Genomic DNA, 25827 nt, shown 5'->3' on the forward strand with positions numbered 1-25827 from the left:
AAAATTTGAAACTTCTGTGCACTGTTGAAGCACATTGTAGAATTGTTATTTCATAGAGCACAGGAGGCCATTTGGCCCTCAACAATGCTCTGGCTTTTACAGGGTACAAACTGGTTAATCCTACTTCTTTTGTTCTTTCCATGTATTCTCCTTTTTCTCCTTTTATACAATTGCTTTAGAAGACTCATTGAAGCTATCAGGTCATTGATTTTGAATCGTAATCGCTTGTTGAATTTTTTGTCTTCATCTTGCCAGTCACTTTTAATTGGACCTTCTAGTTATATATCCTTAAGCCCTTAGAAACAGTTTAAATTCTTTTGTTAAATCCCTCTCTACACCATGGAGGTAATCACCAGTTTCTCGAGGTATCAATGTAACTAATCTTTCATGCCAGGAACCATTCTAGTAAATCTCTACTGTATTCTCTCCAAAGCCATCATGTCCATCTGAAACTTTGGCTGGGCCACACTGTTGTTTTATAATGTTTAACGTTCTTGACTTTTATATTGTATGCCTTTTTTAAACCTAGACTCTGATAAGCCTCAATTAATTGTTTTGTTGAGCTGTCCTGCAAATTTCAAATATTCTCTTGGATTCCTTTTAAAATTGCTTAGAAGGTAATTGTTATACTTCATAGCTATGAAATCCTTTGGAACATCCCTAAACCATAACAAACATTGTATAAATGCAATTTATTTATTTCTATTAACCAAAAAATTTTACATTAGAATATACAAATATGATCTCCAATTAAAACAGAATTTTTGTAGTTATGGCACATAGTCACATGGGGGCAGCAACACACTTTTAGACTGTGAGATGCCTTGCAGTTACATAGAAACATAGAAAAATAAGAGCAGGAGTAGGCTATTTGGTATGTTCATGGCCAATCTTCTATCTCAATCCCAGGTTCTCACTCTCTCCCCATACCCCTAAACACAGCCTTTCCTGTCTGGAAATATATCTATCTCCATAAATACATTCGGCGACTTGGCCTCCATATCCTCCTGTAATAGAGAATTTCCCAAATTCATTGCTCCTTGAAAAGAAATGTCTCCTCATCTCTGTCCTAAAAATCCAACCCCATATCCTGAGATTGTGACCCCTGGTTCCGGACCCACCAGCCAGGGGAAGTATCCTCCCTGCCTCTACCCTCTTGAGCCCTGCCAGAATTTTATGTTTCAATAAGTTCTCCTCTCATTCTTCTAAAGTTTAATGAATGTAGGACCAGTGGATCCAATCTCTCTTCATAGGATACTCCCATCGTGCCAGGAATTAGTCTGGTGAACCTTCTTGTAGTCCCCCATGGCAAATGTACCTTTTAGCTAAGAAGGCCAAAACTGCACACAGTACTCCACATGTGATCTCACCAAGGCCCTGTATAATTGTAGTAAGACATCCTTGCTCCTGTACTCATAACCTCTTGCAATGATAGCCAGCATGGTTGCATAACCTTCATATTTGCTATTCTACCAACTACATCTTCAAATGTTTATCAAGGAATTTCCCTTTGATAAATCCATTCTGACCTTGTCTTATCTTGTTGATATTTTCTAAGTGTCCTGCTGTCTCATTCTTTGTAATAGACACTGATATTAAAATAACAAATCTATAGTTACTGGTTTTCTTTCCCCCTCACTTTATACATTTGCTGCCTCCAGTCAGCATGAATCATTCCAAAATCTGCAGAATTTTGGAAGTTGACAGCCAATGCATCCACTATTTCCATTGCTGTCTTTTAGTATTTTAGGATGCAAATTATCAGGCTCTGGGTATACTGTATATCATCTTTCAGTCCTATTAATTTCTCCAGCACTCTCTTTTTTCACTGTTACTAATTTCCTTTAATTCCTCCTTTTCATGAAACTCTTGGTTCCTGGGAATAACCTCTTACATGAAGACTGAACTAAAGTACTTGTTTACTTGCTCTGCCATTTCTTTGTTCACCTTTATAATTTTTTTCATTTTCTGAGTAGAAGGGACTAACATTTGTCTTTGTTGATTTTTTTTTCTTTTTACCTACTTGTAGAAGCTATAACAGTCTGCTTTTATGTTACTTGCCTCCCTTGATCTGGTTTCACTTAATCGATCCCTTAGACTTTTTTTTGCTGAATTCAGAATTCTGAAAGGAAAGTTTGTTTCTAAATTTCCTGGGTTCAGCCATGTACCATTTGCTGCTTCTCTGAACATCCACAAGTTTCTATTGAACTTTGAGAATTTTGCTTTGCTTAATGATCTTGTGGTTTTCTGCTCATTGAAGCTATTTATACATTGAAAATACCCAAAACAGCGTAGGTGTCCATTTTGTAGTCTGCTAGTCATCTTCACTATGTTCCACAAAAAAATTGGGAATATATCAGCTATATAAATACAAAGCAGCATTTGCTGTCTCTTAAAATGAACTTATGCGGTATTGTTGAGGAACTAACAGATATGATATTTGTATTAGTCACATATATATTGAAAAGGGTAAGAATAATTGCTCGATAGGTACCAGTTATTCCAATGGTTCTGAGTCTGTTTGTTGTTTCAGTTGGGAAGAAGCACCAGCTTAGGACTGATTGCACTATGTATGGATCTCTTGAAATCACTGCTACAGAGATGTGAACAGTCAGAAGATATTCAGGAGAAATTAGAAAAACAAGAAAATGAGCTTTTCGTTGACTTCAATGTTGTCGTAGATGAACGAACTAAAGAGCAGGTATTTCGTTTTAGTTTTGCTTTGATAGGGTACTTAAATGTAATAAACTGAATTGCAAAGATAAATTTTATCCATGAGAGTATTTCAACCTTTTGAGAAAATTTGTGGACTTCAACACTACAACAAAATATGCATCTGCGTTAACATTGTTTTGTTGGTTACCCTTCCCCCATGTAGTTTCTTGCTGCAAATGTTGACTCCTTGCAGGTAAGTAGTTTCATCAAAATGGCCGTTATTCAATTGTGAAGTTAAACAGTGTGAATGTCCTGCTTTTTAATGGAATATGAATGTCGCTGATAAGATCAGCATTTATTTTCCTTCCGTAATTGGCCAGGAGAAGATGTTGGTAAGCCACTTCCTTGAACCACTGCAATCCTGGTGAAATTATTCCCATTATGCTGTTAGATGGATGTTCCAGGATTGAGATATAGTATTGCAGAAGGAAAGAACATGTGGTTCCAAGTTAATGTGATGTGTTATTGGGAAGGAAACCTGCAGGTGTTGGTATTCCCATTTTCCTGCTGCCCTTGTCCTTCTTGCGAGAGGTGGCTGGTTTGGTGGGTGCTTTTAGAGTAGCTTTGGGCACAGGGGTTTCACTGTTGGTTGTGATGCTGAGCTTTTCCAGCATTCATACATGTGTATGTCTAGTAGGGCTCATTGGACTTATAGAAATTCTTCTTTGTGTTACCAATTTGTTCTGATAAAAGGTCACGGACCTGAAACATAAATCTGTTTCTGTTACCACTGAATGTTTCGAACATCTTCTGTTTTTATTTCAGATTCTCAGCGTCTGAAGTTTTTTTTAAATTTTCAAATAGAAGGCAGAGTTATTTTTAAACTTTCTTGTGAATTTTCATGATTTTTTTTATTGCTATGCAGTGCTAAATACTAAGTCATCATTAACATCATATCTCACTTCATTTCTGAAATTAGCAAAGCAGATCAGTTAGCATTTAAAGGAGGCAGACACTCCTTACTGGACTCTGCCAGAACTCAATTTTCCACCTGTGTCCATTCCAATAAAGCATCCTTTCTGAAATTAACTTGACTTTCCCTTTCAGGTGCTGTCCTACCTGCATATATTAGCAGCATTTTCTGTTTCTGCTTCTGATGTTTATTTTGTGCTTTTTATTCTCCACTATTAATTTCAGGTTCTGGAGAGCATGTTGTCAGCAATTTTTAAACACCAGACACTTGAGCAATGGTTTATGGCTTTGGAATTACAGGCTCCACCAGCACACAGTCTTAACCCCATCAGCTTCAAAATGTTGTCAGCCCTCCTTAGCTCAGGCACCCTGAGCCTCCTTGAACTAAGTGTCCCATCTTTGCAGAGACTTGGTCGCATGGATATGGTGTTAACTTATTTTAAAACTATAGTGGAAAGTGTTCTGAAAGAACTTGAACTGAAAAAGTTATCTACAGCTAAATCAGCAGTGATGGATAAAAGAACCTTGCCTTTAGAAGCCCTGGAAAATTTAAACACCTATGTGGATATAACTTGGCTCAAAGAAATTGTGGCATCTATATTGGAACTCCCAGAAGAATATCTAGCTATCAAAAGTAACCCTGAGAAAGGGGGTGATGGAGTGAAACAGCTGGGCTTGTATGGAAAGACTTTGGTAAAAATCCTTACAGAAAATCACCAGAAGACTCCAGACAAAGATGATCTATTGCTATCATGTGACCATTTCAGTGCTGTGGGAACACTCTTACAGTACTCTAACAGTGAAGAGCTGGAGAAGGTCTTTCTTCGAGTCCTCTTGAAAGAACCAGTCTTTGCACAGGCTGTGAGACCAGACGTGTTTCTTGATTGCTTGAATCGCATGTCTGAAGATTCCCTTTCTATTTGCAAATTTCTTATTCAGCACAGCAAGACTAGCCTTTTACAGTTTGAGCTATGGTGCTTAGAATCAGGCAGAATGAAACATCTTCGGAAAAATATGGATGCTTACCTTTCGCTTCTTAGCACATATCTGGAATGCCAAGAAAAGAGTAAATATACACGGCCAGAGAGAGGTGATTAACTTCGTAAAGATATATTATTTAGTTTCATCCTTTAGATTGTGCTTTTTTTGGGAATTGTTATTTGGAGAAAGAAATTAAGATGGTAGCCTGTAATTGCAAATGGTTGCTCACCTGTTAGTATTAATGCTGGCAGATGCCCAACATGAAATTTTGCATCTTTTATTGGCAACAAGTTATTCCACTATATATCAAATGTTCCATTTTTACATCTGTGAAAAGCCAGCAGAAGGATATGAACTGGGATAGATTGTGACTTGTCCGGCCGATCTTGCAGTAATTACCACCGCTGCTCTTTACCTGAAGAGAGTGGCTATAGATAATCCATAAATGTTTCTCCAGTTGTCACTTTTAAACCAGAAGTTATTTGTGAAGGAGAAAATAAGCCTTCAGCAATAAACCTGTTTAAAATATTGATGAGTGTGACATGGCATCTAGTGCCACTACCTCAGAACTCCAGGCACCCAGGTTTGATCTTGATCTTGGGCACTCCCCCAAGAGTTTACAGCTTAGTGGGTTTCCCCTGGGTGCTCCAGTTTCCTGCTAGTGAAAGACATGCTCATGGGTTAATTGGCCACTTGGTGTAGTTAAGCGGCAAAAAGAATCGCAAGAGAATTGATGGACATGTAAGAGAGAATAAATTGCAAAGCTGCAGGAAAATAATGTTCTATTTGATTATTTCTTTAGAGAATATTCTAATGATAACTGAGGCATATCAACAGTTCACGTGGGTATATTTCCATTGAGCAATTCCTAAAGATACTTATAATGACACAGGAGGCAGCCAGCAGGTCCATGCAAGCTCCCAACAGAACAATCCTGGCTACGTCTTGTGTCATTATAAGTAAGTATCTTTAGGAATTGTTCAATGGAAATGTACTCATTTGAACTTTTGGTATGCCTCAGTTATCATTAGAATATTCTCTACAGAAATAACCAAACAGAACATTACAGCAGACAAATTATCTTCCTTATGACTTGTCCAGTGTAATCATGTAATTCACTTTTCAGGCCATAAACAATGTTTTCTTCCCTTAATCTAGTCTTTGCAGATGTCCTCAAGGTTATTAGAAATACCACGTGGAAGATGCTAGTAAGAAACATTGCATCAGATGATCCATCCGATGAACTTGATTTACAGATGAAAGTACTTGCTAGATTAGTGCAACAGTTCCCATCAACACGTGAAGATGTAGCAAGTATTATGGAACAACTACCCGCAGTGCTGGAGAAAACAGCAACTTTGTCAAGGTAGATTGCAATGTAGCCTTGCATTACATCATGTTTTCGACATAGGAAAATGGCTGAAGAAATTTATAGTGATGTACAAGATCCTGAATAGAAGGATGAGTTATTTGAGGGAGGCAGTCAGAGTAACTATAATCCTATGTGGAGAAATGGATATTAAGGATGATCTTAAAGAAAGGAAAAGATGTTGGGGTGTTCAAATGGGGAACTTGGACATGGGATCCATCCAAATCACTGGATTTTTGATATCTTTTGTTAGTGTGTTATCTTTCTTAATATGCCACATGCCAGTGAGTACAGAAACAGGAAGGTAAGACAAATGAATGCATGGCTAAAGAGCTGGTGCAGAAGTCGAGGTTTCAGATTTTTGGATCATTTGGTTCTCTTCTGGGGCAGGGGTGACTTGTACAAGAAGGGCAGGTTGCACCTGAACTGGAAGGGGATCAATATCCTTGCAGGGAGAGTGTGAACTAGTGACGCAGAGGGGTGGGATCCAGAACAACAGCTTAGCAGATGGGGAGGCTGACTCGTATGTAGAAAATAAAGCACACAAGTCCAGTGGGAAATGTAGGCAGAGACAGGAAGGAAAACAAGAGAGGGCTGGTAGACTCAACTGCATTTATCGCGGCAGTCTACATTATGTGACCAGATATGTGGAATGGGACTTGAACACCAACATTCTGACTTGGAAGCAAGAATGGCACCCGGTCAGATGTGTTTGCTCAAATTCAACATATTTTGTTCCCAAACTAAATACATTTATTGATATAGTCATTTTCTCTATCTCTAAATTTTCCTCACCATAAATTTACAGCATTGGTGTGAATGTGATAAATGTGTAAAGTGCATTTTTTTGTCATGAAACAATCAGTGTCAGACTATGAACATGTGTATTATCTTTTGTATTTGTGGTCAGTTTTTCATCATTCATTTATTTTCTTAAAAAATCTTTTTTGTAAAATGGAGTTATTTAATTTTCAGGTGGACTTTAGCAGATGCAGTCACAAATGCACTGGAGGAATATCCTGAGGACAAACGATCCTGGAGGAAATCCCTACTGAAGGCTTGCATCCGGTGGTTAGTGGCCAACTATAGCAGCTGCAAGGTGCAGGAAGAGAAAATGAAGGAGACTGAAATGGCATTGTTGAGCAGATTGCAGGAGTTACTGGTTAGTTTTACATTTATTGCCTCATTTAGGTGCAAAGCAATGATTATTCATCCTGTGTTAATTATAAATGTATGAAAATCCTTGATGGCAAAATTTGTATTTTCTTTTTGCAGATTTCAGTTGGTGAGGTCAATTCAGATGATTGGAACAGTTGTGTAAAGAATGGGCTTAAGTAAGTTAAAATGTTAATTCATTTTGGCAACCTTGTAAAAGATAGTGCACATCTTGATAATGTTTTAAATAGTCATGTTTAACAGTCCAACAGTGCATGTGATTAAAATTAGAGATGCATAAGAATTCAGATTTGGAATAGTCCAGATAACTCTTGAGAATTGGATGACTAGAGGAGAATGGGGAAGAAGGGGAGGGATTTGAAAACTATTTTAAAAATGAGACATTAATTAACATGTACGATATTGAGTGAACAGGACTTGAGCAATGATAGTATTGCCAACCTCAAATCCATGGAGTTAGAACAAGGAAGGAGAGCAAGATTACACTTGAATGATTGAATCCAGAGATGATAAAAATGTGGATGAGGGTTTCAATATTAGATGACCTGAGTTATTGTTACAGAAGTGTAAGTAAATGAAATAACATATTATCGGAAGATCATCTCACTACCAAATATAACTCCAAAGTTTCAAGCAAGCTGATTCAGTTTCAGACTTTTACTAGGGAGATCGATGGAGTTTGTGGGAAGGAAATGGAGTTTGTGGCAGGAACCAAAGACAATAACTTTGGTGTTCCGGATATTTAGTTGAAGGATTTTTCTGCTTATCAAGTGGTAGGTGTCAGACAAACAGACTGACAGTTTGGAAGTGATGGAAGTATCAAGAGATGTAGTAGTGGTAGAGTTGAGGGTCATCAGCATACATGAACCTGTTTTTCCTCATCCTCCATATTGTCTTGGGCAGCGTATAGATGAGAAATAAGAGGGGTCCAAGATTGCGCTCTTGGGGGTTCACTGGACATAAGAGTGCTGGAATGAGAAGTGAAACTATTGCTGATTATTCTTTGGCAATGGCTGGCTAGATAATATTAGAATTAGACAAGTTTTATTTGGCCCAAATGATAGAAGAAAAATGTTGGAGGACAGCATAGTCAACTGTGTCAACAACCATAAGCAGAGAGAGAAGGGTGATGGATAAATTTTCTTTATCACATTCACCAACAATATCCTTGGTAAATTTGTCAAGAGGCATTTGAAACCTTATTGGAGGCATTCAACAGCAGCCCAGGAAAAGTGGGCATGAAATTATGAGGCTACAACACAACACATTCTTAAAGATTTTGGAGAAGAAAGGTTTATTGGAGATGGGGCCATAGATGCAAGGACAGTGTGATTAGAAGGTTTTTGGAGTAAAGTGATGATGGTGACCGATTTGAAGGAGAAAGGTTCATACCTCATGAGAGAAGGATTAAAAATATCAGCTGATGTGGCCAGGAAGGAAGTTAGCAGTTTAATGGGTATAGGTGTGAGGAAAAAGCTGGTACACTTTGTAGACAAGATTTGGAGATAGCATGAGGAAAAGATTAAGTCTGAAGAAAATGGGAATTTGGAGTTAAGGCAAGGTTGAGCATTAAAGTTTGGCCCAGTAAGCTAGGAGAAGTGACAGAGACAACTTTCTAGATTGCATCGGTCTTAATGACAAATGAGTACCTGAGCCATTGGGCAATGATGGGAAGAAATCTTCAAGGAGACTATATAATAAAGAAAAGAAGTGAGTATTATTTTTCAGAGGATAGTCTGAAATACTCAGCATCTTTGGAAATGGTGAAGATCCCAAATCCAGGGTGAATTATTAAACCAGTTACTTGCCATATTCTTTCAAATTTGTTTTCCTTGAACATAAGGAAGCTGAGCTGTGGACAGGAATGGGGGAAACAAACAAGATGAGAGTGAGTAATGGTTTTGATGGGGTCTGAGACAAAATAAATTTGGAGGTGAACACTGCTAACTGCAAAGATGTTGTGGTAAATGGTGGGTCAAAGACAAGACAATTAACGTTGAAGACAGGAGAAGGAGAAAGCACATAGGGTGGTTTATTTGGAGCTTGGAACATGAAAGTTCACAAGTATCAACTACAGTGACATTTATAAAACAGAAACCTGTTGAATGAGTCAGTGCTCACATAAACTGTTCTACTTATGTTCCTGGTTCTGATGATCCTTTTATAATGGCAGGTATCGTTATACAGATCTGGGATTTTTAGAAGCCCTCCATAAGTTAATACCAGCATTGTATGAGAAAGAAGAGCTGGCTCAAAACTTGATCCCATTGCCTATGATTCACATGATGGTAACAAATCATTCTCTGTTTCTGCCAACCCTGCTGAAGATCAGAGAGGACTCAGATGAAAGTTCAAGAATAAGAGGTATGACCGGAATTGGAAGGATCATCCATGATTTTCTTCTGGATTTCCCACCTTAAACAAAGTACTTGCATATGCAAAAGAGGGGTGAATAACGACTGTGATAAATACTTCAGTTAACCTCTTACACAATGTTTTCAGAATTTTAAATAGCACTTTTGCCAACTCTAAACCATTCTTTTTGCTGTAACAGCTTTCCACACACTTGGTTGTTCTTTTCAAAGGAGTCAATTTTTACGGCAACTCTGATTTATACCTGATATTCAGGACCTGAACAATAAAAATCAAAACGCTGTTCCAGAAACAATATAATTTATATGTGTGTAAGACTTTGAAACTTGTCTTTTGCTTATTCAGTGATTAATTCCTACCAGTTGGCCCCACTTTAGCCCTGATCTGCTGTCCTAATGTTGTTAAGTGACATTGAACTGAATGATGAAGCACTATGACTGAAAGCACCAGTAACGGTGCAGCAACTGACTGTTCTGCTAAATGAACACTGCAGTCCTTCGAAGGCCTTTTTATTCTCCTTGAACATACAGTGTTGGAGCTTTGTGTAGCTGCAAAAATAACTTTACCCCATTGTATTCTACTCCCATGGATATAAAAGTCTGCATTCCATCAACCTCAATATCATTTCCTGTAGCTCTGCCCATACACATGAACTCCTACATCCTTTAGGAGCTGCACTGTTTCCAGCTTTTCAGCATTTAGAAAATATTCTGTTCTGCCCTTTATTAGACTGATGTGATTGACTTCACATATCATTGCTAACATTTAGCTGCCACCGGTTTTGCTTGTTAGCTTAATTTTTTTTAATATCTCTAAGATATGTCATGCACATTTAAAGTGTTTCCACTGCTGCTTATCTTTGTGATTCAGCAAACTGGATATGCATCATTCTATCTCCTCACCTAGGATGTATACAAATAACTGCAGCCCAACCAAGACCCTTGTGGGACATTACTGATCACATCACACCAGTTTGAATATTGGCCCAAAGCCCTCTTCTTTGCTGAGCCAGTTTCCTCACTCTGTGTAACATTGCTTCCTGTTCCTTAGAAAGAACTTTTCTGGATATGCTTTAAGCCTGCTTATTGCAAATTTGAATACTACATCTCTTTGTTCTGGGATTCCGCTATCAAAATCCTTTGTTGTGACCTTTTGCTGGACCAGGCTTTTGATCTGCTTATCTCCAAGTAACGTAATGCAGTATTCCTCAATCTCTCATTTTCGCTGGGTCTCCAAACACCAAATCATCACAGTGAATCATCATTGGACTTTATCTAACGGTTTGTATGTTCTTTGAGGTTCTGTGTCCAAAATTGAAAAAAAAAGTCTGCAGATATTGTTTAGCGTACCAAATTACATAAAGTAACACCACACTTCAACAGGTTTTTATTAATATTTCGTTCTGTTTCTTTTCGGTAGTTGCTCTAATTGATGTGTTACTAGCTTTGGTCAGACTTTGTCCATCAGTGTGCAACAGCAACCATTTTCCTGTACTGCTGGGAGCATATGGAGCAACACTCAGCATCACAGGTATGTATTTTATTTCTGTGATTAAATTTCATATAATTGAACAGCAGGCATAATTATTTCCATTTTATTATCTGCCTTTTTTCCTTTGTAAAGATCAGAAACTGCTGCTGCTCCTACAGTCTTATGAGAAAAACAACATAAGCCTTGCTGAGTTCAGGTGAGTTTTTTTTATGTTCCCTAATGTGTTGAGGTTGTCACTAGCAAGTCAAGCATTTAATGCCCATCCCTAATTGCCTTTGGGAAGGTGGTGGTGAGTGGCTGCCTCGATCTGTTACAGTCCTTATGTGAACGTGTTCTGGTGGTTTGGTTCTGGTGGAAAAAAAGTTTAGTGACAGTTAATAAGATGTATGGCTTTCCAATGCATTTGCTGCCCAGGTCTTTACTGGTGGTAAAGATCATACATTTAGGAGGTTTGGCAAGTTGTTCCCTTTCACAACAAGAGGATGTCCCAAAATACTTTATATCCAATAAAATGTTGAAGTATGTTTAATATTGTAATAAATGAAAACTCACCAACCAAGTTATTCACAGTAAGATTACACAAACACATTTGAGATAATGAGCTGGTTGCAGTAGTGCTTGTTAATGCATAATTATTGGTCAGGGCACTGGAAGAACCTCCCAGTGCCTGTCGTAGTGCCAGGGAGTTTTTTTATGTACATCCAAGAGAAAGATTGGGCTTTGGTTTTAACAGTTTATTCAAGAGGTGTGGTAACTGAATTCTCACCAGCACAGTCATAAGTCCAGCAAGGATTCAACATCTATTGTGGATTGTAACTCTTCCCCTACATGCCTGTATGATGTTTCAAAGTCTATTATATCGTATGCAGTTCTATGCAAGCAACATTTTTAAACGGGTGGACCACCATTTTAGTTGGACAATTTCTCCGATGATTAGCTATACTGTATAGTTTCAAGAAAAGCTGCAGTTTAATCTGTGCTAAATTGGCAGATCTTAGAAGATTTTAAAGGGAATGCAGTTGGCTTCTATGAGTCGGGGTAAGGGATGGAGGAATTGCCTGAAATCTATGTTGTGACCTTTTGCTGGAAATACTTGCGTGGGGAAAACTGATCAATTTAACTATGCTACCTATTTATGAAAAATACTTGGGAACATTTGGTCTAGAGAGCCAAAGGCTCAACATTTAAGGGAACCGAATAGGGAAATTGGATGAAGAAAAATTATTGAGAATCATGAAGTGGTCAGAACATGTTTCATTTTGAACCAAATTATATTTTGTGAGAGTTTGCATAAACCTCTGCTTAAGAAGAAAGGAATAAGAAAGCATGTTGATAAGAAAAAGTACAGATAATTTTGTTTTACAGAATAGAAAATTACAATCATCTTAAACCTGGTTACACAGCTGTAATTTAAATAAACATCTGTTTTCTAGACTGCTATTTTGGGGCCCAGCTGCTGTTGAACATCAAAAGACTTGCAAAAGCCTGGGGAAGTCCCTGTGGCAACAACCAAGCATGGAGGAAATCCTGTCATTGTTGGACAGGGAGAAAATGTTCCAGACAATTGTTAACTTTCCACAACATAGATATATGTTGCCTGAGGTACATTTAGTTTAAGACATCACATTTTATTTTCTTATTTCTGGTTTATTTTTATATAACTCGAGGACATGTGTAAGCTGGCACTAAATTACAATAACTTGAATAATTCAAACTTGAATAATTTTATCTGTTCTAGATTTTATGACAGATTCATCATTGCTCATTCTGTTCCTTTCAGGAAGGAAAGGAGACGCTGTTCAAAGAGTACAGTATTAAGGAACCACGTGATCTTTATGACCCTTGTTTCTTGCTGCCTCTCTTCAGTGGATTAATTACATCAGGTATGCAAAATAGAGTCATAGAGTTATAAAGCATGGAAACCGGCCGTTCAGCCCAACTTGTCCATGCCAAACAAGTTGTCTGCTTGAGCTAGTCCCATGTGCCTGCATTTAGCCCATATCCCTCTAAACCTTTCTTATCTATGCACCTGTCTAAATGTCTTTTAAACATTATAATTGTACCTGCCTCTACCACTTCCTCTGGCAGATCATTCCATATACACACCACCCTCTGTGTGAAAAATTTACTCCTCAGATTCCCTTTAAATGTTTCCCCTCACACGTATGCCCTCTAGTTTTAGATTCCTCTTCCTGGGAAAAAGAATGTGATCATCCACCTTATCTGTGCGCCTCATGATTTTGTAAACCTCTATAAGGTCACCCCTCAGCCACCTTCACTCCAAGGAAAACAGTGCCAGTCTCTCTTTATAACTAAAGCCTGCCAGTCTTGGCAACATCTTTATGAATTTTTTCTGCACCTTCTCTAGGTTAATAACATTCTTCCTATAGTATGGCAACCAGAACTGTACACAATATTCCAAGTGCGATATCACCAACATCCTACACAGTTGTAACATGTACAGCCGGAACTATGTACTTTTACCCCAGGGCCTTGTCATTTACTGTGTATGTCCTAAACTGGTTTAACTTTCCAAAACGCATCACTTCACACCTTTCTAAGTGAAATTCCAGCTGCCATTCCTTTGTCCATTTATCCCAGTTTATCTAGATCCTAGTGTAACCTTGGACAAAATTCTTCACTGTCCACCACACCACCAATTTTGGTGTCATCTGCAAATGTACTAATCATGGCACCTACATTCTCATCCAGATCGTTAATATAAATGACAAACAGCAGGGGACCCAGCACCAATCCCTGTGGCACACCACTGGTCACAGGCCTCCAATCTGGGAAAAAAAAACCTCCACTACCACTCTCTGTCTCTTTCCACCAAGCCAAATTAGTATCTGACTGGCTAACTCACCTTGCAACCAATGTGATTCCCACCTCCCAGACCAGTCTACCATGCAGAATCTTGTCAAAAACCTTACTAAGGTCCATGTAGACAACATCTACTGCCCTGCCCTCATTAATCCTCTTGGTCACCTCTTCAAAAAACTCAATTCATGAGACACAATTTCCCATGCACAAATCCATGCTGACTATCCCTAATCAGTCCTTGTCTTTTCCAAATGCAGATCCTGTATCTCAGAATCCCCTGCAGTAACTTACTCACCACTGATGTTAGGCTGAAGCCAGTCTTTCAAAAAAGACTATTCCCAACAATGAACTACTTGGCCTGTGTTGAAAATGCTATGAAGGAAGATTTGAAATCCAAATTTTTTATTGCAAAACTTAACACTAAAATCCTTCATTTAAGCCCTATTCTTGACATTAAGATCTATGTTTCGATATTAATTAGCTTTTGTACTTGGATTTCATTTCTTCTTTTAGCAATTCTCACATTTGAGTTGTCTTTAAGAAAGTTATCTCCTCACGAAATAATGATTTATTTATAAAAATGTATATTTATTGTAAGAATGTCTGTGAAATACTATAAGTTACCTAAATATCTTAATTTCAGTGGCAAACAATACCCTTCCTTCCCATACAGATTGTGCCAGGCATTTTCAGTTTTGAAATTCAATGCCTTTTATTTCTGAATGGATGCCTTGTAGACTCGATCACTGAGACCCAGCGTGGTGCCGTTACCTTGAATAATATTAATGGGTCATGTGGATGGGCCAGAATAAATCTCATCCATGAAACCTCTGAATGTCTCTGACATTCAATCGTGAAACATGATAAAAAATAATTAAAAATATACAGAAAAGAGATAACATAGCCCAAAGCACATAAAAACTTTTCTCCAAACAGAACTAGTTGGTAAAAGTGTAATTTGCTTACTTTTTTCTCACAGCTGTAAAATCTCCATTTCTGAACTAATCCAGGCTGTATGTGACTCCGATCTACAATACAGTTCACTCTTAACCACCTTCCAAAATGATTCAGCAAACCACTTCGTTCAGGGACCAGTTTGGGGTGGACAGTAAATAATGGCTTGTTATTCATAACCTGTGTTAAGTAATCCAAATGAATGGGTGAATTCCATGATATAATGCTGAACTCAATACGGATAAGCATGCGCCAAAGTCTAAACATGCATTTATTTAGGTAAATGCCAGCAAGTTCAAATCCCATCAAAATTTATGCCCTAGTTTTGTTGTTTTATGTGTTCCTGGGCTAGGCCACCAGATAGCAAACTATACTTACCTCTCCCAGCAGAGGAGCACATTGGCTTCTCCATCAGCTGGTTACATAACCATGTTATTCTGGTATCCAACTGGAGTATCAAGTTAGCTATGGACCACCTAGTCAGTGGGAAGACTTTTCTTTTAAATGCATAATTGTTAATTTGATTTAATTAATCATACCTAACCTAAATGTGGAAAAAGAGAAGTCGGGGCAGAACAATCAAATTCTGGAACAAGTTATTCCTAGAAAAGGAGCTATTAGATGTCTTTGTGGGTTTAATGATGGATAAATCCCCATGACCTGATGGGAGGCAAGGCGGGAGATTGCTGGGGCTGTTGTCAAAATTTTCAAGTCTTCTCTAGAAAAGGTCCAGATGAATGGAAGACAGTAAATGTGGCACCTTCCTTCAAGAAGGGCAGCAGGGATAAACCAGGTAATCAAAGGCCGGTGAATCTAACATCAGTGGTAGGGAAATTATTGAAAAAAATTTCTGAAGGCTAGGATGAATTGCAGATGGTGGTTGAAATCTGGAACAGTCTTCCTGATGGGTTGGTGGAGGCAGGTACTCCCAAAGCATTTAACTCTTTAGATGAGCACGTGAAATGCCATGCCATAAAAGGCTATGGACTATTTGCTGGAAAATAGGATAAGTGGAGATAAATATTTGATGGCCGGCACAGATATGGTAATCAAAGGACCTATTTCCATTGCTGTATGACTGTCATCCTTTGGGTGTGATTTTTGAATTGCAAGCCCATGTACATTCTAGGTGGATGTTAAGGGCCTTGTAGCATTGTTTCAGAGAGAGAAAGGTTATCTGGCTAATACTTATCTCTCAATCAATGTCAATGAAAGCTGTCTCATCCTCAGTGCATTACAGTTCATGCTCTTTGCAGCACCTTGCTGCATTGAAATTGGCTTGCACATTTTTTTTCATTTAATGAGTACTTCATTATGGATAATGAGTCGAGGTACTTCCTAAGTTTGTGAAAGAACCTGCATAACAGGATAAACATAACAGGCTGCTTCATCCCTTGCAAGTAACAGTCTACAAATGACATCATGAGCATTGTAATAATTTTGTCTTTTGTTTCATTATTTTAGAAAAAGTCAGAAATTCTCACTTATTTTTGTGAGATAATGAACATTATCTCCTTATTCACAAACAAATGAGTTGAAACTCATTTTATGTGGAACCTTAACATTGTATTTTGGATCTGGTAATGTGTAACAAGACCAGTTTAATAAATGATCTTAGAATAACAGATCAAGGAGAAAATAAACTATGATGGAAAACTAATAAGAAGTATAAAAACTGATAATGAGGGCTTCTTTAAATACATTTTAAAAGAGGTCCAAGTAAGTGTAGGTCTCTCAGCGAATGATGCTGGGGAAGTAGTTATGGGGAACAAGGAAATGGCAGAGGAGCTAAATAGATATTCTGCATCAGTCTTTAGGGTAAAGAATGCTATGTATTCTATTAACACTAATAAAAGTACAGGAGAGAAATCAAATACCGTCACCATCACTGAACTTAATGGTTTGTATAAAAAAGGCAACAGAGATGGTGGATGCTTTAATTGAAATCTTCCAAAATCAAGGAAAAGCTGTCAATGTGTGGAAGAGTAAAAACTGGTAACCATAGGCTGGTCAGCCGAATGTCTATTATTAGAAAAATGTTAGATTCAGTTGTTAATTTTGGGTCTGTATTCTTTGATATTTAGGAGAATGAAGGACTCTCTTATTGAAGCATAATATTTTCTCCGGGAGCTTGGCACCTGGGAGGACGTTTCTCCTCATGGGAGAGTCTAGGACCCAAGGACATAGTTTCAGAATGGGGCGTTTATTTAAGACTGAGATAGAAAGAATTTCTTCTCTCAAAAGATTATGAGTCTTTCGAATTCCTTGTCCCAGAAAACTGCAGAGACTGAATCCTTGAATATATTCAAAACTGAGCTAAGTAGATTTTTAATCTCTAAGGGTATCAAGAGTTATGAGAATAGGAAGGGAAAGTGGAATTAAGGCAAGCCAGATCAGCGGAGAAAGCTTGGCAAGTAGAATGGTCGACTCCTGTTCCTCTTAATGATCTTATTAGGGAGAATATTTGTGGATGGAGTTGATGCTTTAGAACAGGACTGCTGGCTTTCAGCTATTTAAATTTCAGTAGGCCTCTGACTTTGACATACTGAGTAACAGATGGTGCTGAATCTGCAGTAGTGCTTCACCACTGCCCTCCATGTGGAGTCACTGGTGAGGCCCAGTCAATGCCGATGAATGATCTTGTTGACTCTATGCTAGGTCAGGCCTGGAGTAGGGTCAAGAATCCTACTGATTTCAGTAAAGATTCTAGGCCTGCAGATTAAGAGGCAAAAAGGAAACTAAGTAAATTTCAATTATCTTTTAAGTATTTCTAACCATTTTATGTATTTTAAATTAACTTTTATTTTTAAGTTTTTAACAACTTAATTCAACTTCAATAATTTTTAAATGCCTTCATATTCTGTCACCTGCCAGCCACTTCATTGTCATTTGGTCTGTATTTTTTTGGAGTTTAGAAGAATGAGAGGTGATCTTATTGAAACATATAAGATCCCAAAGGGGCATGACAGCGTAGATGTTAAGACGTTTGCACTGGTGGGAGAGTCTCGAATGAGGGGAAATAGTTTCAAGATAAAGGGCCAGTCATTTAAAACAAGGTACTATTGGATCCGGTTATTTTTGATTCTGCAGGTTTTTTCAGGAGTCCAAGAATGAGTTGAAAACAACTTGGTCCTTCACAAAGTTTTATTGGAAAAGTTTAAAACAAAGAAGCAGTCACAGAGCACATGGCACTAGCTTTACTACTAGGAGATGAGCGGAGACAAAGGAAATAAAAATGAGCTAAGGCCAGGGTGAAGAGAGCAAAGAGAGAGATTAACAAAAAACGACACCTTTTTATACCTGAGATAAGAGGTACTCCTTAGCTAACAATAGTCCAATCAGAAAACCAACCAATGAGAAAACACATATTCACCTGATGGACGAACCAGTAAGCTAAAAAGCAGTTATACCTTGTACAGCCACTTGAGGTGTATTAAACACTATACATGTTAAAAATCAGTCAAATCCAACAGTACATAGGAATTCCTTTTCCAGAGCGTAGTGAATGTATGGTATTCTCTACCCCAAGGAGTTATGGAGGCCAGTTCATTTGAAGTATTTTAAGTGGAGGTAGATAAATTTTTAGAAGATCACGGAATAGAGGGCTATGGAGATCTGGCACTGAGGAAAAGTTGAGGCCTGGGATGTATCAACTATGTTCATATTGAATGTGGGGCAGGCTAGAGAAACCAGGTGGCTAACTCCTGATTTTTTTTTCTTGTGTTCTTGACATCTTGTTACCTGACTTGAAGGTGTGGTGGGTAAGTGACATGCCTTCTGAATCCTGACCTGTTGAGTGTAGGTGTGCGGAGACTACACACAGCAATTCTTGGCCGGGTCCACTAATATCTACCCCATTGTATTCAATTTTTATAAAATATCATTTACCCACATTAAATATAATATTTAAAGTGCTGATACTAAATTAACAGGCACTGGGGATTTTTACTGCATGTGTGCCTATGAAATTTAAACTTATTTCTGTAAGAGTCAGTTTTTTTAACTCTGTTTTGCAGTTACCTAGACAGTGTCAATGGAGTTTAGTATCTGTTATAGAATATAGTTATTGAAAGAAGCTCCATCAAAATGTGTAAATCAAAGACTTTGAAGGTCATCATAAAATGATAAGGATATTAGCTTGAGGCTATTTATGGATTTGATGAGCAATAGAACACCTTGATTTTCTTTTAATTTTAACATCATAATTATGCAGTTAAAATTATATGATCTTAAAACCAAAACTGTCCCTACATAAATAGCCCACATCACCATCTGGCTGGATGTTAAATAAAAATGTGTTGCGTTGTTTCAGATGATATGCTGTTGCTTCGCAACTAGTAGTGACCTTGGAATGTGAAGGAAATCACATTTGTCTGACACAAATCCGTCAGTGAAAATCTTTATAATTTTAGATGTATTTGATCTTGCAAGGTTAATAAAAGTAATGACAGTTTTGCAATAGAAGTTCAGCATAAACTTGTCCACTTCAAGAGTATAATCTATTTGGGAACCATGTGTTTTTTAATCTAGAAGGTTTTAATGACATTTAGAAAGTAAAAGAGGCTCATTACGATGTTTTTCAACTTTGGGTAATGTGAGGGGCAATTCTTAAAATTCCCTCTCACAGCATGGATGCTAACCCACCGAGAACACAAAGTGACCTCAATGTACAACCGCCAGGCGAGGTTCCATTCTGGGAGCAAATTTAATAAAATTAGCCTTTCTCTGTCAACCACCTAATTTGTTGATGCTCAGCTCTTAGACAGAAATTAATCATAAGTTCAAAGTTGCTCTAGAACTTTACCAGGCAGATATTAAGTTGCAATAGCAAAGGAGTACTACGTTGCCGTCTTTCACAAGAGGCGTTAAGCCAAATCTGTTCCAGTGATTTTTCAATGGGTATTAAACGTCCCATGGAACTGCTAGAGGAAAAGAAAAACAGCTGTCCTTCAGATCGATCCCAAATACATCTTCCAAGTGCAACAATTTAATTGATTTTCATCTGTTTGTTGAATCTTACTTTTCATGGAATAACTGCTGAATTCAGATGTATAGCAATAATTATACTTCAAAGTAAAGCACTTTGAGGCATATCACAGATACATTATAAAAATGAATCTCATTTTTTTTCACTGAATACTGGATTGTTGTTTAAAGATTAAGAGGCTTTGCAAAGCACTAATGGATATTGCGCCAATTGCTTTGTTCATGCGTGGTGAAAAATTGTCATAGAGAATGGAAACAGGACCTTTGGCCCAACTGTTCCATATCGACCAAAATGCCCATCTAATCCCATTTGCCCATGTTAGGCCCATATCCCTCTAAATCTTTCCTATCCATGTACCTGTCCAAGTGTCATTTAAATGTTGTTAATGTACCTGCCTCAACCACTTCCTCTGGCAGCTCAAAGCCAAAGATGATAGTTAATTGTCAAAGTCTTGTATAAAAATCTTGTTCCAAAGAATGGAAAATGTTTACATTTGGCATCTAGTATTAGGATTAGCATGCCACAAAAAATAGTGATGTATCTCAATTACATATGAAGAGAGCATATTCAGCTCCATGTGGGAATTTGTTCAATATAGCATCCTGCGACTGTCATAGCTACTTGCACGATCATTTGGTATTATGAAAGTCAAGCATTTCATCAAGCTTCATATGATTCATCAAAAGCTTCTTCCATGTAACAAAGGCTCAGGTTCCAGAACAGCAACAATAATGTGAAACAAGGATGCCACAAATCTAAAATAATAAAATGCTGGAAATATTCTGTAGGTCAAGTAGCATACGCAGAGTAAGAAACAGAGTTATTGTTAATCCCTTTGGAATAAGATACGCTATTTTTTTTATCATTCAATTTTGTTTTGTGGGTTCCATTAGGGAAGAGTGACTATAATGTGACAGAGCTCTTCACTGAGATGAGATAAGTAGAATTGTTCAGTCTAAAATCCAAAGAAAGGAAACCATGAAGGTATGAGAAATGAGTCAGGTATGATAGAATGGGGAGCTTCATTAAAAAGCGTGACAGTGCCTTAAGTCTAAACATTTAAAGATCGAATGCAGGAACTACAGCTGTTATGCAATCCTACCTGACAATAAAAATACAAAAGAAAAAGCAAAGCTATTACGATGAGCAAAATAAGTTAAGAATAGTATTAAATCCAACAGGTAGTCATGTAAAATTGCCAAACAAATTAGCAAACCTAAGGATTGTGGACTAGATTATTTTCATATTCTGCTTTACCTTTCCTTTTCAATGCTTTGGTCCTCTTGCTGAATTTTGATATTTTTTCCCCCCACACTTTAGACTTTCTGTTCATTTTGGCAATATTATAAGCCTTTTCCTTTGACCTAATACTGTCTTTAACTTCATTTGTTAATCATTTTTGGACAACTTTTTGTGTTGGGTTATTGTGCCTTAAAGTGATAAATATTTGTTGTAAACTTTTATTAACTTAAGTGTATCATAGCTAATTGTGTCTCATACCTTTGATTTATTTAGATTTCAGACACTGGATTTGCATTAAACTAAATCCCTTTCAATCCCTTTTTACATAATGGTCATTTTTTTTCCCTGAATGCTTCTTAACTGAAGATTATCAATCATCAAGCAACACTTGATCTAAAATAGCCTATTCCCTAGTTGATTTCTCCACATTCTGATCTGGAAAATCATCTCAAACACTCCTTGAATTTGTCCTTCACACTGTTACTGTTAATTTGATTTACAGAATCCATGTGTAGTTAAAGTCTCCGTGATTACTGTATTATCCTTGTTACATTACCTCAGCTCTCCTGATGTATACAGTGCACTACATGATCACTACTCTTTGGGAGCCTGCAGCAATTCCTACCAATATTTTCTACCCCTCGCTGTTCCCCAGCTCCACTCAAACCAAGCCTACTTCTTGATTTCTGGAAATAAAACCCTTTCTGCCTCCATCCTTTTTAATGAGGGCTAACCCTCCTCCATTCCCATTTTGCCTATCTCTTTTAAAAGTTCAGCATGCAAGCAAAACTTAATTCCCAACCTACTACCTTTACAACCATGTCTCTAGAATGGCTGTTAAACGATATCTGTATATTTCTGGTGTCTGCTATTAATTTGTTAAATCTAGATACGATTGCTGCATGCATTTGCATTTAGTTAATTTTCTGTGTGTGTTCACTGTGGATCTCAGAGGTCTCAATCACCTCCCATCTACTAAAGTTTCATCTGCTCACTAAAACCAGATGTAGTTAGAATCTTCAATAAATTATAATTGGAAGTTAGCCTCTTTAAAATGGAGAAAAGAAAACTACAATCTCACCAGCCAGATTATATCAGATTAACCAAAAATAAATGAGGTATTTTTAAATACTGCAGTGATTTCTTCCTGTCCTTACCTTACCAAAGGGCCTTACTCATCAAAGTCTACATCCTGCAGACACTGAACTGAACGGGCTCTGCATATTGTGCTAAAAAAAAACTGTGCATTAGCAGAACCCATACATTTATATTTCCAGGTACCACAAGTTCTGAGTCAGCTGACAGTAACTTCAGTTAACCTCTTCCACTTTGTCACCTAATTAACTGGAAGATTAGAAGGCTATCTGTTTACCACTTTTTGCTACTTGCTCACTACTGAAATTAAAAACTACATTTCAAAAGGTTAAGAAAATCTAGCAGTAAAATAAAATAGAACTGTCACGAACCAGCAACAAAAGAAACACACTGAGCATGATTCAGTGTTTAAAAACTATATTATTAATTGCTACTTATGATAATACGTAAAATAAAAGTAAAAATGTTAGTATGTTAGAATTCAAAAATGTTAAACCTCGAATGTTAACCCCAAAACTAAACTCTTCGTGTGTGTGTGTGTGACAAAGTCCAAAACTCCCAGTTCAGGAATGGTTCTTAAAGTTCAGTTCCGCAAGCCATAAGGTGAAACATGAGCAAGGGCTTCTTCAACAACCACCGTTGTCTGAAGATAAGACGTAGACGTAGAGAAACAGAGAGAGAGTACATACGAAATCCAAATGTTCCACGATGGAACCCAAACGACACTTCAGTGTTTACTCGGTAGTGACTTCCTCACCCCGAGAAGCATCCGAATCGTGGTCGTCCACACACAAATACCTGTTTCCTTCTACAGGTCAGCAACAAAGTGAACTCCACCGGATTACTTCCAACTTCCATACATGGATGTCAGTGGCAGACACAGTTATAGTTTCTCATCCATCGATAGAGAAAACTAGCAGGCTGGTGTCTCTCTCCCTTCTCTCTCTCTTCTCTCTTCTTCTTCTTCTAACTTCTTCAACAACGTCATTATGTCCTTTATCTTTTATTGACGTAAGCATGCCCCACACACACATACACACACACTCTCTATCTTAAAGGGACTTTCACTGAGTCCGTAACAGAACAAAGATGTGAAATCAACTCCTAAGTCACCAAATTCTTCTCTCATTGGTGTGGCACTCCGTGCAACACAGGAACACTTATATTTTTCCAAATAAGGATAACATTACTTAAAGATGAACTTAATGTTGACAGCTGCTACTTTTGTCTTTCTTAAGTTATTGACCACACTTTGAGAAATGTCATTATAGAAGCCTTGAGAATTGATGCATCATATAGATCTTGCTCATGGTAAACACTGCAGTATACCAGCGATAGGGAGAATGGTGAGTGGGCTGCTTTGTTCTGGATATTGGCAAGCTTCCTCAGTGTTGCTGGAAATGTAGTCTCTTAGATAAGTGGAAGGCATTCCATCCCAGGCCTGAATTTTGCTCTGAAGATGCTGAAAAGGTGGGAATCAGGAGGCAAGTCACCCACTATGCATACTTAACGTGGTAGCTGCACATTTGAAATGCTTCTCACAGAACTCTTTGTAGGCTCTTAATATTGCTTCTTATTACTACCAGAGATTTATAGTTTACAGATTTTTTATATAGTTTTAAATTGTTAATCTGTTTTGTATTCTTTACATTTAAGTTTGTGTGTAAGCTTGGCAGAGACTAATTCCTTTTCTATAATTCCTTAAAGCATTAAAAAAAACTGACCAATGAATAACTAATGAATACCTGTTGCACTCAGGCAACTACTGTATATTTTAGCAGTTGCACCGCAGGTGATGTCAAAAATTATTATTTTGAAATAGTTGCACAATCCTGAGATGCTTTACTAGCTCTTTCTCTGTTCCCTCACACATACGAAAAAGAAGAGTTCAGTAGCACCTTGGATTCATTCAAATTCATGCAGTTGGGCTCAATACGTCTCACAATAGCAATTACAGTTTGATGTACAAGGTGCAACATACATAATTAGAGCAGCCATAACTTGGGGGATGGCCCTGTTGCCCAGTTGTGCAGCTGGTAGAGCTGCTACCTCACAGCTCAAGTGACCCAGGTTCAATCCTGACTTCCAGCACTGTCTTTGTAGAGTTTGCATATTCACCTTATGACCATATGAATTGATGTATAAAGGGTGATAGTCAACATAGATTTGATGGGCCAAAGGAGGGTCTGACTTCAATCACATCAATGAAAGTTATCAAGACACATCAGTGAAAGTTATTTACACTATTTTTGTGTGGCATGCTAATCCTGATACTAGGTGTCAAAATGTAAACATTTTCCATTCCTTGGAACAAGATTTTTACATGACACTTTGACAACTCTTCAAAATATGTGCAATTGTTTCTGTGCTGTATGAATCTATGACTCTAATACAGTTTTTTGGTCCCTATTTGTGTTGTGCTTTGTATGAGCATTAGGAACTATTTACAGCATTGCTTTGGGAAGATTCTATTTTGTCACAGGGTGCACCACCTGCCCATTTATCTCCTCTCTTCCCACTGTCTGTAGTCCCAAACAATCCTTCCTGGTGGGGTGGTTCTGAAATAATCCATCGTTTTCATCCATCTTTTGTTTTATCTCCCATTTATTCTGGTCAAGAAATCAAACAGACAGTGTTTGTGTACAAAGTTCAATGAAGAAAGAGAGAGTTAACTGGCTTATTTCTAGAAATCCTAGGCATGTGCTTGTGTCATGCTACTCAGTGACACAATGTCGCCAATACACAGTTCACTGCACGGCATGAAATTAAGATCAATGCAAGAATATTTCACATGCAAGAAGAAATCTTTCTTTCTTTTTCAATCTTTTTATTAGTTTTCAGATTAATACAGATTAATATATAACATCAATGTTTATACATGTAATACAAAGAGATCAGGAGAACAATCATGGCTTGGATAATCATAAAGAACAATAAAATATAAAAAATCTGTAGATCCAATGATCTCTTAGTAAATCAATATAATATAAAAGAAAGGAAAGAAAAAGATTTATTATATAAATATAAAAGAAAGAAAAAAAATCCCCAAATCAATAAGAAAAATTATAAACAATATATCAAACCAAACTAAGCTAAACAAAAAAAAATTCAAAAAAAAACTGGACTAAAATTTCTCAGTAGAAACGGAGCAATATTATGTCGTCAACTCCATTCCTCTAAGTTGAAAGGTTATTACAAGGAGATCTATATCATGTGAAAATATTGAATAAATGGACTCCAAACTTCCTCAAATTTAAGCAAAGGATCAACAGTACCACTCCTAATTTTTTCCGAGTTTAAACATGATATAGTTTGAGAGAACCATTGAAAAGTAGTAGGGGGTACTGGATCCTTCCATTTAAGCAAAATGGATCATTTGGCCATTAATGTAACAAAGGCAATCATACGGTTAGCGGAAGCAGATAGATGGCCAGACTCTACCCTTGATAATCCAAAAATTGCAGTGATAGGGTGAGGTTGTAAATCAATCTTCAATACATTTGAAATAATGTTAAAAATATCTTTCCAATATTTTTCTAAAAGAGGACAGGACCAAAACATATGTGTCAAAGAAGCCACATTCGATTTACATTTGTCACATATAGGATTTATATGTTGATAAAAACGAGCTAGCTTATCTTTTGACATATGGGTCCTGTGAACTACCTTAAACTGTATCAAAGAATGTCTGGCACACATTGAAGATGTA

The 25827-nt window shown here is 37.4% G+C and overlaps 1 protein-coding gene across 1 annotated transcript in view; it reads left to right on the plus strand.

Annotated features, from left to right (window-relative positions):
* Positions 1-25827, plus strand: part of urb1 (URB1 ribosome biogenesis homolog) — an 83274-nt gene that overhangs the window by 36004 nt on the left and 21443 nt on the right. Inside the window, exons 21-30 of the mRNA XM_052013906.1 lie at positions 2534-2701; positions 3853-4717; positions 5767-5974; positions 6953-7139; positions 7253-7311; positions 9327-9517; positions 10946-11056; positions 11150-11213; positions 12451-12619; positions 12798-12900. Of these exons, the coding sequence (XP_051869866.1) occupies positions 2534-2701; positions 3853-4717; positions 5767-5974; positions 6953-7139; positions 7253-7311; positions 9327-9517; positions 10946-11056; positions 11150-11213; positions 12451-12619; positions 12798-12900 (2125 nt within the window). The remainder of the gene's footprint in view (positions 1-2533; positions 2702-3852; positions 4718-5766; positions 5975-6952; positions 7140-7252; positions 7312-9326; positions 9518-10945; positions 11057-11149; positions 11214-12450; positions 12620-12797; positions 12901-25827) is intronic.

The sequence above is a fragment of the Pristis pectinata genome, chromosome 4 (genome assembly GCF_009764475.1).
Source record: "Pristis pectinata isolate sPriPec2 chromosome 4, sPriPec2.1.pri, whole genome shotgun sequence".
NCBI lineage: Eukaryota > Metazoa > Chordata > Chondrichthyes > Rhinopristiformes > Pristidae > Pristis > Pristis pectinata.